The sequence below is a fragment of the Oxyura jamaicensis genome, chromosome 25 (genome assembly GCF_011077185.1).
Source record: "Oxyura jamaicensis isolate SHBP4307 breed ruddy duck chromosome 25, BPBGC_Ojam_1.0, whole genome shotgun sequence".
NCBI classification, from domain to species: Eukaryota; Metazoa; Chordata; class Aves; order Anseriformes; family Anatidae; genus Oxyura; species Oxyura jamaicensis.
This window is the reverse complement of record NC_048917.1, coordinates 1,646,380-1,657,269: the sequence shown is the minus strand read 5'-3', so window position 1 is coordinate 1,657,269 and position 10,890 is coordinate 1,646,380. Positions and strand designations below refer to the sequence as shown.

At 65.5% G+C, this 10,890-nt stretch overlaps 1 protein-coding gene across 2 annotated transcripts; it reads left to right on the top strand.

The window, feature by feature from the left end:
* Positions 1-8,972, top strand: VANGL2 (VANGL planar cell polarity protein 2). Of its 2 annotated transcripts, XM_035346609.1 has the most exons (8): positions 1-171; positions 1,739-2,006; positions 2,091-2,211; positions 4,191-4,798; positions 5,202-5,338; positions 5,672-5,807; positions 6,255-6,486; positions 6,817-8,972. In XM_035346609.1, the coding sequence occupies exons 2-8, from the start codon at positions 1,936-1,938 to the stop codon at positions 7,075-7,077; spliced, it is 1,566 nt and encodes a 521-aa protein (XP_035202500.1). In that variant the 5' UTR covers positions 1-171; positions 1,739-1,935; the 3' UTR covers positions 7,078-8,972. The 2 variants fall into 2 exon arrangements, with proteins under 2 accessions (XP_035202500.1, XP_035202501.1); XM_035346610.1 differs by lacking the exons at positions 1-171; positions 1,739-2,006; positions 2,091-2,211 and adding an exon at positions 3,374-4,101.
* The last annotated feature ends 1,918 nt before the right edge of the window (positions 8,973-10,890 follow it).

The window sequence follows — 10,890 nt, the reverse complement described above, 5'->3', positions numbered from 1 at the left end:
CCCCCTCCCCAGCTCGGAGCCCCGGCGCGGACGCCCGACCCGTGAGCGGCCCCCATGCCGCGGCGGCCGCCAGCTGGATGCCGTCCCCGCCGCCCGCTGAGGATGCCCCGAGCGCCCCGGTGAGCGCCCGCAGGGGGGACAGCGCCCGTCTCCAACCCCAGCGCCCCTCCGGTGAGTCCCCGAGCTGTCCCCCTCCGCCCTTGGGGACCGAGCTGTCCCCTCGGCGGGAGCAGCCAGCGGTGTCGAGCCCCTTCGTGGCGCTCATGAATAGGGTCTGGGGGGGGGGAAAAGCCCAGCCGTGGCCCCCCTGCGCCGAGCCGCCGGCCCTCGCATTGTTCCTGCCAGAAACCCGATGCCGGCCTCCCAACAAAGCCCAGAAGAAGGGGAGGGAGGGGGGGGGCTGGCAGGGGGGCCGGGGGGGTCCCTTTCTCCCTGCCCCTTCCCCCATCGCTCGCTGGGGACGCCGGGACAAGCTCCCGGCCCCCGTTGCCATCTCCTAGACAACCGGCGTGGGGGGGCTTTTGTCTCCATAGTGATAAATGTGGGAGCATCCAGCATCTGGGACAAAAGGGTGTGGCCCGCGGCGGGGGGGGGGCCCGCCCCGCCGGCCGGGGGGTTCTGCCCGCGCGCGCGGCGCGGGGGGGGGGCGGCGAGGCCTCCAAAAAGAGGCCAGGAGACAATTTGGGTTTTATTTGGGCAAAACGGCATTGCCCTGGCGACGCGCCCACCCCCCCGCACACAGCCGGCACCCCCCCGGCACGCACCGGGGTGGCCGGGTGCTCACTCAGGGTGCTGGGCGTCCCCTTACACCCCACCCCCCCAGACATCATCTGGGTGCTGACAGGGGGCTGCGACCCCCTCGGTGGGGTTTGGGATGCCCCCGCAGAGGCGTCACCCGTCGGGGGGACACCGTGGTGGCCGCCGTCTCGGCCCAGGACCCTTCCTGGGGGAAATGCTCCAGGGGGGGCTGCGAGCAGCTCCCGTGCCGAGGGCGTACCGCAGCCGTAGGCCCCTCGGCATTCCCCCAACCCAGCGGAGACGCGGCCCTATAAGCAGGCGCAGGCGGGCGCAAGGCGCGCGGCCGGGCGGATTTACGCAGCAGCGGCGCGCAGGGAGAGGTTGGGCGCCGCTGCACCGGGCTGGGGGCTCACCCGGGGGCTCCTGACCCCGTCCTCGAAGCTGTCCCCCCCTCCTCCCCAGCCTGGAGCCCCCCTCCCGGCCCTGCCGTGCCCACGGGGGCTGCGGGGCCCGCATTGATCCGGGTGTGGGACGCCGAATCCGCGCCGGGAAACTTGTTGGGGCAGAGCCCCAGACTGCGAGCCGGGCCTGCAAGCTTGCCCGCGCCAAGTTATTCCTTCTTTTTTTGTTGTTGTTGTTGTTGTTCTGGGGGGTTTTAAGTTTGGCCCCCACCCCAGGCACCCTCCTGGCAATTAAAATAACGATGGTGATGTTCATTAAAGGGTAAATCGCCCGAAACAGCGCAGTTAGAAGCTAATCGCTAATAAAGGAGGTGGTCCTGGACCCAACTTGGCTTTAAAATAGAAAATGCCCCCAAATGACCCAAATTCCTTCTTCCTCTCCCCGCTGAAGTCCTGTCCCCGCTTTAAACCTGGATCCGCAGGGACGGGGCGGGAGGTGGTGGCGTCCTGGTGGTGGCAGCGGGGACACCCTGGGGTCCCCGGGCATGGCTGCGGGGGGTCGCGGCGGTGCCACCGACCCTTCCCCGTCCCCTCCGCAGGCGGGCGCACCGATTTCTCCTGAGACGAGCCCAGCCCGGTGTTCAAAATAGAGTCCCTCAAGGTGACGGTCGACTTCCTGAAGGTGCCCCTCGGCCTGAAGAAGCCCCCTCTGAAGGAGGCCTTGGCGGCCATCCCGGGGCCGGGGAGACCCAAGCCCCTCGGCGTGGAGCGGCACAAGCCCCGGCGCGCCGACACCATGGACAATGAGTCGCAGTACTCGGGGTACTCCTACAAATCCGGGCACTCCCGCAGCTCCCGCAAGCACAGGTGAGAGGGGCTGGCGTGTCCCCCGGGGGTCCCCTGTCCCCACCGTGGGCGCGCACCCACCCTGCTCCCCTCTCTGCCCTCCAGGGACCGGCGGGACCGGCACCGCTCCAAGAGCCGGGACGGGAGCCGCGGGGACAAGTCGGTGACCATCCAAGCGCCGGGCGAGCCCTTGCTGGACAACGAGTCGACGCGGGGGGACGAGAGGGTGAGGACGGGCGGGGGGCTGCCGCGGGGCGTGCCGGGCTTTACATCGCCTCCATCCCTGCTCTGGAAAGGGGCAGGAGCCGGCCCTGCACTTAGAGCAGCCCCAAATCCGGAGCCAACCTCGGCGGCGCGGACCCAGCCCACGTCGGGGCTGGGAATTGGGGAAGGGGACGGCTCCAAGAGCCCCGGCGGGCGCTGCCGAGGGTGGGAGCTGCGAGAGGGGGGGTGCCGGCGTGCCTTGCCCGCCCCCAGGGAGCGGTGGAGCCGGTCGGGCTTGCCCTGGGCAGGCTGACAGCACCTCGAGGCGCTGCCTCCGTGTGCCCGCGGCACGGGCGGGGGGGCCAGGCGAAAGGGGCGGGGGCTGTGGGGGGGCGGGCACGCAGCTGGGGTGGGCGCGGGGTGCCCGCAGCTCCCTGCCTGCTGCCCAGGGTGGAAAAAGGCCTTTGGGATCGGCTCCCTCGGGATCGGCTCCCTCCGGATCTGCTCCGGATCCTTGCTCAGCGCCTGCAGGGCGACGCCGGCTCGGCCCTGCCAAGATTTAATAACCCCAGCCCCGTTCCTGGGAGGATCAAACGGGCGAGCGGGTTTGTGCAGCCGGTCGAGCTCTCTGCTGCCGGTGCGGGACCTGCAGCCCCCGGGAGGGTTCCTGGAGCCCAAATCATTGCAGCGAAATCCCCCCACCCCGGGATCAGAGATGCTCTGGACAGGGCACTGCAGCGACGACGGGGACCAGGCTGGGCGCCAGCTCCTCCGGCCACCGCAGAGCACAGACCCTGGCTTTAATCATCTCCCAGCCACCTACGCGGGCACCTCCGGCTCTTTCATCTTCCCCCAGTACAGAGCCGGTGCCGCCGGTGCTGCCTGAGCTGCTCGCGGCCGCCCGCGCGCTCCTGCAGTGGCCGGAGCAAAGCGCTTGAAAGACGGACTGGAAATAGGGACCGGTCCTGCGGGGGTGGCCAGCACCTCTCCGCTCCCCCTGCCTCCAGCAAGCCCCCGGCTCGGGGGTTATTTCTCCGCCCCGGTTCGGGATGAAGTCGCCAGCCTGCAGAAATTTCGGGAGGAAAAATCCCAGCTTTGTCACCTACAAGGAAACCCCCGGCTTCGGGAACGCCGAGGTGCTGTGGAGCAGGACGCGAGGATGGACAGACAGACCCTGGGTCTCCCTCTGCTGCCTGCCTCCACGTTTTAACTGGGAAGGGATCAAAAAGGGGACGTCTCACTTCCACGCCTGCGTGGCTTTGGTGAAAAAAAGAACGGGGCCAGGTCGGCCACGCTCCGGGTTCGTGCCTGCTCCCGGTCCTGTGTTCATATGGCACGGGCTGCGCTGGCTGCTGGGGTCCGGCGCCTGCCTGGGATTGTGCTGGTGAAGCTGGAGGTTGCGTGGGGAGGTTTTACAAGCAGGAAATCCATCTGAAAACAGAAAACAAAACAAAACAAAATGGCAAAAAAAAGCCAGGAAAAAATAAAAGACTAAGGTTTAAGAAACTGCCCCGTCCCCCTGGCAGAGACGCATACCCCAAAACGGACCGATGGCGAGCCAGCACGCGGCCACGAGCCCCGATCGCCGGCGATCTCGCCCTGCCCTGGCGCTGGAGCAGGCAGCGGCAGCCGGCGCGGAGGAGGCGGCAGCGAGGGTGTGTTGGGACGGCGGCCGGGCATGTTGGCTCTGGCCCTGCTAATGAGGGGATTTGCCTGGAAACAGGATGCCTTCCACTTGCAAAGCCGCTCTCGCCCGCGTCGTGCGCAGCGGGGCGGAGAGGTGGAGCACGGCGCGGGGAGCCTCCGACGGGGATTTCCTAGAGGGTCCCGGCCGATTCGCCGTCCCCCCCACCCCCCCGGCCCCGGCTGCTAAATGGGGGTGATGGCACCGGTCACCACACCGGGCTTGGAGGTTTGGGGGCTGTGGGGGGGGATGCCGGGTTGGGTTGGGGTCTCCGGGTGGCAGGGCCCTCCTCCACGTGACCCTCTCCCCTTCCCCAGGATGACAACTGGGGCGAGACCACCACGGTGGTGACGGGGACGTCGGAGCACAGCATCTCGCACGATGACATTACGCGCATCACCAAGGACATGGAGGACAGCGCCCACCTGGACTGCTCCCGGCACCTGGGCGTCGCGCTGGCCGGGGCGCTGGCGCTGCTCGCCTTCCTCACGCCCCTCGCCTTCATGCTCCTGCCCCAGCTGCTGTGGCGGGAGGAGCTGGAGCCCTGCGGGACGCCCTGCGAGGGGCTCTTCATCTCGGTGGCCTTCAAACTCCTCATCCTCCTGCTGGGCAGCTGGGCGCTCTTCTTCCGCCGCCCCAAAGCTTTCTTCCCGCGCGTCTTCGTCTTCCGGGCGTTGCTCATGGTGCTCGTCTTCCTCCTCGTCGTCTCCTACTGGCTCTTCTACGGCGTGCGCATCCTGGACTCGCGGGACCGCAACTACCAGGGCATCGTGCAGTACGCCGTCTCGCTGGTGGACGCGCTGCTCTTCGTGCACTACCTGGCCGTGGTGCTGCTGGAGCTGCGCCAGCTCCAGCCCCAGTTCACGCTCAAGGCCGTGCGCTCCACCGACGGGGCCAGCCGCTTCTACAACGTCGGGCACCTCAGGTAAAATGGGGGGGGGGACGGGGACAAGGAAGGGGTTGGGGGGGACTCCTGTGGGTCTGGGTGAGCTCCGGTGCGTGCAGGACCGCGGTGCAGTCGTGGTGCTTGTGCGTTCCCGTGTGTCTTTGTGTGTTTGCACGCGTGTGTGTGCATCTGCATGCGGGTGTTTGTGTGCTCGCACGCGTGTTTTTGTGTTTCTGTGTGTGCGTCTGCGTTCGTGCGTGTGTATTTCTGCTTGTGCATTCGCACCCGGGTGTGCCCATGCTGCGTCCCGCTGCATCCCGGCACCGGAGGAGCCGTGCGTGCGCCCGCAGTGAGACCCCTGTGCTCCCTCCCCGTCCCGTCCCGGCCGTGTGCGTGCCCCCGATGGATGCTAACCCGCTCTTTGTGCCCCGTGCCCCTGCAGCATCCAGCGAGCGGCCGTCTGGATCCTGGAGAACTATTACCACGATTTCCCAGTCTACAATCCTGCCCTCCTCAACCTGCCAAAATCCGTCCTGTCCAAGAAAATGTCCGGGTTTAAAGTCTATTCCCTTGGCGAGGGTGAGCACCCCCCCCCCGTTCCCTTGGCTTCTCCTCTCGTTCTCCCTCCTTCCGTCCCGGTGTTTTCCCCTCCAAAGGCAGCTTTCCAGGCCGGGCTCCGGGCGCCGAGCCGGTCCCTCTGGATTTGCTTGCGTTTGTCCCGGCCGGCACGGGCGAGTCGGGTGCCGGTTCCCAGCCCACACCAGTAACGCCCTGCTGCAAGCAGGAGCAAGTCGAGCGCGGCCGCGGGACGGGGCTGTGCCGGCGGCGCTGGGAGGTGTGTGGGGGGGGGGGGACACGGACGGACCCGGGGTGCCCGCTCCCCCGGCTCTGAGCTTGCCCCTTTCCCTGCAGAAAACAGCACAAACAACTCCACGGGGCAGTCCCGGGCCGTCATCGCCGCGGCTGCCCGCAGGCGCGACAACAGCCATAACGAGTACTACTACGAGGAGGCAGAGCACGAGCGCAGGGTGCGGAAACGCCGCGCCAGGTACGGGGCCGTCAGCGGGAGCCGGGCCCCGGGGAACCCCAGGAACCATCCCAGGACCCTCCAGGGATGCCAGGAGGGAGGGAGCAGCCCCGGGGCCACCTCCAAGAGCTGGAGCTGCTTTTGGAGCAGCACGTCGCAGGGTGTTGGGTGATGTCCCCGTAAAATTGCTTCGGGGGTACGGGGCACAGGGCGGAGCTGTGGGGCAGGGGGGTGGCGAGCGGCTCCCTCGACCCCCAGGGCTCCCGGGGACCTCAGGACCGGGTTCTGCCGCCCCGACTGCCCCGCTGCACCCGTGGGCTGTGGTCTTCACGGAGACCCCGAGTGGCTGCGGCTGGAGGCACCGCGGGGTCCCTGGGGCCCGAGCTGTGCCCAGAGCAGGGGGCTCAGCACCGCGTCCGGATTGCTTTTGAATTGCTCCGAGGCTCCACTGGGTCTTTCTCCCGGCAGGCTCGTGGTGGCGGTGGAAGAAGCCTTCACCCACATCAAGCGGCTGCAGGAGGAGGACCAGAAGAACCCGCGGGAGATCATGGACCCGCGCGAGGCGGCCCAGGCCATTTTCGCCTCCATGGCCCGGGCCATGCAGAAGTACCTGCGCACCACCAAGCAGCAGCCCTACCACACCATGGAGAGCATCCTGCAGCACCTCGAGTTCTGCATCACCCACGACATGACGCCCAAGGTGCGCGGGGGGCGCAACGGGATGGGACCCAGCCACCGGGGCAAGGGGCTCGGGGGTTGGGGGGGGGGTTCCCGTGGCGTGAGAGCACCCCCCGGCAGGACGAGGGGTGTGGGGGGGAGGCTTTTTGTGGTGCGGCGCAGCCGGAGATGCGGGCGTGCCAGGCGGCGATGGATGGGGGCAGGTTCCCAGCTGCTGGACCTGCCGCGCGGGGATGCTTTTCCTGCAGGACCTGCCGAGCAGCTTGAGGCTGCAGAAAAAATAATTAAAAAATAAATAATAATTAAAAAAAAAAAAAAAGGCCGACGTTCACACGGACCTTCCTTCCTGCAGGCGTTCCTGGAGCGGTACCTGAGCGCCGGGCCCACCATCCAGTACCACAAGGACCGCTGGCTGGCCAAGCAGTGGACGCTGGTCAGCGAGGAGCCGGTGACGAACGGCCTGAAGGACGGGGTGGTCTTCGTGCTGAAGCGCCAGGACTTCAGCCTGGTGGTGAGCACCAAGAAGATCCCGTTCTTCAAGCTCTCGGAGGAGTTCGTGGACCCCAAGTCGCACAAGTTCGTCATGAGGCTGCAGTCGGAGACCTCCGTGTGAGCTGACGAGGGGTGGAGAGGGGCCGGGGGGGCCACCCCGCCTCGTCCTCCCCGCCTCTGCCCAGGCTCAGCGAGGCCGCGGCCGGAGGGCAGGACTGCGGCAGGCACCTGGAAGCAGTGCCCGCGCCTGGCCCCGCCACCAACCCGTGGCCACCGCTCGCCCTCCGGCTCGGGTCCCCGTCGGGCGAGCCGAGCCCCTTCCTCCTCGTCCCCGCGCCCCCCGAAACCCAGGTCCTTGTAGCAATCCCCCAGGAGGCGCATCCAGCGCAGGACGGTGTCGCGGCCGGGAAGGCGACGGCGTCCCTCGGTGCCATAACTCAAGGGCTAACCCTCCGTTGAATTTCCTTCACCAGCGTCTTTCCAGCGCGGCCGGGTCTGGCGGACCCCCTGCGCATCCCCGTTTTCTACCTGGCGACTGTCCTGCCTCTGGCCTTAAAACACCGCCCGGCGTCCGGGGCTGGTTTTTAAATAATCGAGACTTTTGGAGTATTTTGCAAACACCTCTGCGATCTCTGGCTGCTATGAACGCCCTCCCCGGCCGCCGGGGAAGGACCCGAAGCGGCGATGCTGCCGCGGGCAGGTCCTCGCCTCCCTGCCGTTTTCCACGCTCGGCTCTTAACAAAAGCAAGAGAAAGTTGGGGTTTTAAGGCAAAAAGCAGCTTTTCGGCGGCAGTGCGTGTGCCCGCGAGGAGGTCGGCGTCCCCGCAGCCCACCCTGCCAGCTCCGGGCACGGGGGGGGGAGCTTTGCACCGTTCCTGCAGGGTTGTGGGATTTGGGGGGCACAGCACCCTATAGCTTGCTGCAGGACGGCCCTAAGCACCCCTCGGGCTCCGGTGCTGGCCTCGGGTGGCTTCTTTGCGAAGGGTTTTGGTTCACCCAGGTCTGAAATCTGTGTCCTGCGGTGGAGGTGGGGACGTGGTGGCCCCCGGGGGTGGGGGGGCTGAGCGAGGGGACCCCGCAGCGCTCAGACCCGCGCTGCCAGCGCCGTGGGGCACCGAGCGCCCGCAGGGTCCCCGTGCCCACAGACGTTTTTGCCTTCCCTTGGTTTTGTTAAGGTTGCAAATACCTCATGGGTTTTTTTGTTGTTGTTTTGTTTTGTTTTTTTTAAGTCTTTCATCTGGCTTTTGTGCTGGGGGGGGGGGCGGGGGGCTCACGGGGGTGACCGCAGCATCCCGAGCCGTTTGGTGGCGAGAGCTGCCCAATTCCCTCGCCGTGACGCACACACGTCCCACCCCAAGGGGGCTGGGGGGCTTCCCCAGTAAATCCCAGTAACAGAGAGAGGCTCCCCACTGGATTTCAAGGGCTCTCCCAGCACGAGCTTGTGGGGGGACGCGGCGGGGGGTGGGGGGGGGCACCACCTTTCCCAATTCCCAGGAAATCTCCATTTTCCTGGAGTTTCTGTGTCTTTATAGCCCCGCCAGGTCCCCGCAGTGCCAGCGTCCGTCCCGCGCCAGCTTCCAGTCCCGTTTACACCAGCACCGCCGCGCCGGAGCCCCCCCGGGTGCCGGAGCCCCTCGGGGGGAGTGGGGGGGGGGGTTGGTGCCGCCGGGAGCCCGTTTTGGGGGTGTTTTACTGCAAAAAGACTTCAGTGAGTGAGAGTGGATGTTGTAGGCTGGGGGGGGGCCGGAGGGGCGGATTTTCCACTTGGAGTTTAAGAAGAATTCACCTTTTTTCGTTCTTTTTATTTTTTTTTTTCCGCAGAGCCGAGCCCTTGTGCATGCGTGTAGAAAATTGTAAAATGTAAAATTGTTTTTTAATATATAAAAAGCTTGTTTTTACAGTTTGCAGTGGATCGAAGCATTATGGCAGTGTTAGGAAGTCGGTTTTTTGTCTTTTTTTTTTTTCATAGAGGATCTAAATTTTTTTTTTTTTTAATAAAATAAACCCGTTGGAAAATTTTTTTATTATTATTTTTTGGGCTTTGTCTTCCCTCCCCCCAGGGGCTTTGCAGCCCCCTGCTCCAAGCCCCGCTCGGTGTGGGGTCAGGGCCAGATGCAGCAGCAGGAGGCAGCCTCCAGAGAGCGCTCGGGGAAACCGGTCCCTGCCCACGGAGGATGCTCGGGGCTCGTGGGGCCAAGGTTTGGGGTTTGGGGGGCCAAGGTTTGGGGCTAAACGGAGCCAAGGGTTTGGGGGTTTAGGGGTTTTATGGAGCCGAGGGTTTGGGGTTTTATGGAGCCGAGGGTTTGGGTTAACAGAGGAAAGATCTGGGGGGTTGTGAAGCCAAGGGTTTGGGGTTATGGAGCCCTCGTTTTGGGGTTTCTGGAGCCAAGGGTTTGGGTTTTATGGGGGTAAGGACTGGGGATTTGTGGGACCGAAGATTTGGGGAGCGTGGAACCAAGGATTTGGGGTTTACATGGCCAGCAGTTTGGGGTTTATGGAGTCACAGTCTTAGGGTTTTGGGGGGGGGGACGCAGGTCTGGGGTTTATGGAGCCATGTGCCTGCGGTTTACGGGGCCAAGGATTTGGAGCTAATGGGGACGGGGTTTCGGGGTCTGCACGGCAAAGGCCCTGGGGTGCAACTGGAGAAATTCCCAAACCCTTCGGGGCGCAGCCCCCACCTCACCCCCCTCGCAGGATGCTCTGAGCTCAGAGGCAGAGGATGTGCCGGTACCTGCGCCCCCCCAGCCCCCCCCGCACCCCCCTGTCCCCCCTGATGATTCACCAGGACCGGGTGTCAGCGTTTCCTTTGGCTTTAGCACCTTCTCCCCCCGCTCTCAGCCTCCCCAAGCGTCGCCCCCCCCACCTCCCTCCCTGCGCCTTACGTGGGGCTGTGCCTTGGCACCCAAGGGGGGGGGGAGCAGAGAAAGGAGAAGCCAAGGCAGGGACCAGGTTAACCCAGGGACCCGGGGATGTCACAGTGTCACCGGCCGCGGGGACAGCATCCGTCCAGCTGCATGCAGTGGGAGCTGCTCGCTTCCCTGCCATGGGTTTTTTTTTGCACCTCTGCCCACCCACAGGGTGCCCCCATGGTTATTTCCAGCCCTTGCCACCTTCCCTTTTCTCTCACCCCGCCTTTGCCCCGTGATGACTCCAACGCTCAGCAAATGAGCTGCCGGCACGGTGGCTGCGTGGTTTTGGTTGTGTTTTTTTTGTTGTTTTTTTTTTTTTTCCTCTCCCTCCTGTGAGTAATTAATCAGGCAAAAAAACCTCCAGCCCCCACAGCCCCCTCTTTTCCCTCCGCGTGGGCCCGCGGCCGCCTCCGCTCCTTCCTAGGGCCAGGAAAAAATGACAGCTCGGCTGCACGGGGTGGAGAAAATCCAGAATTTCCGGGGTGAAACCCGGGTTTATTGGCTCGGGCGTGTCCCCCACCCCCAAGCCCTGTCCTTGGGGGCCGTGAGTGCACACGCGGCCACGCTGCGCCCAGCCCCGTCCCACGCGGGTCCCCGTCCCGCTGGGATTTGGCGACACACCGGAGCATCCCTCGGAGGGAGCGAGGCCTTGCACGATGCTCGCGTCCCCCAGCATCCACGTGTCCCCCCCAGCCGGGGGTCTTGTCAGAATTCATCCTCCTGGGGTGGCCCCGTTCTCCATCAGGTTGTCCAAAAGCCGCCGGCTCCCCCGGCCAGCCCTCAGTCGGCACCGGGCTCCTCGGAGCAGCGGGGACTGACGGTGGCCTCAGGGACAGCGGGCTGCTGAGGTCAGGGAGAGGCAAAAAAAAAGGTTCGGGGGGGGGCACAAACCCTCCCTGGGGGTCCAGGGCATATCAGGAGCATCCTAAAAACCTCCCCGCACAGCACTTTGGGTGCACACCGTGCCCAGAATTGCGCCCTAGGCTGGCAGTTGCCGGGGGGGGGGGGGGGGGATACCTGGGAAG

Excerpts from the sequence above, each read along its gene's own strand:
- VANGL2 (XM_035346609.1), top strand. The coding sequence starts at position 1,936 with ATGGACAATGAGTCGCAGTACTCGGGGTACTCCTACAAATCCGGGCAC. Across the intron at positions 2,212-4,190 it reads CGACGCGGGGGGACGAGAGG|GATGACAACTGGGGCGAGAC; the intron begins GTGAGGACGGGC and ends CCCCTTCCCCAG. Across the intron at positions 4,799-5,201 it reads TACAACGTCGGGCACCTCAG|CATCCAGCGAGCGGCCGTCT; the intron begins GTAAAATGGGGG and ends GTGCCCCTGCAG.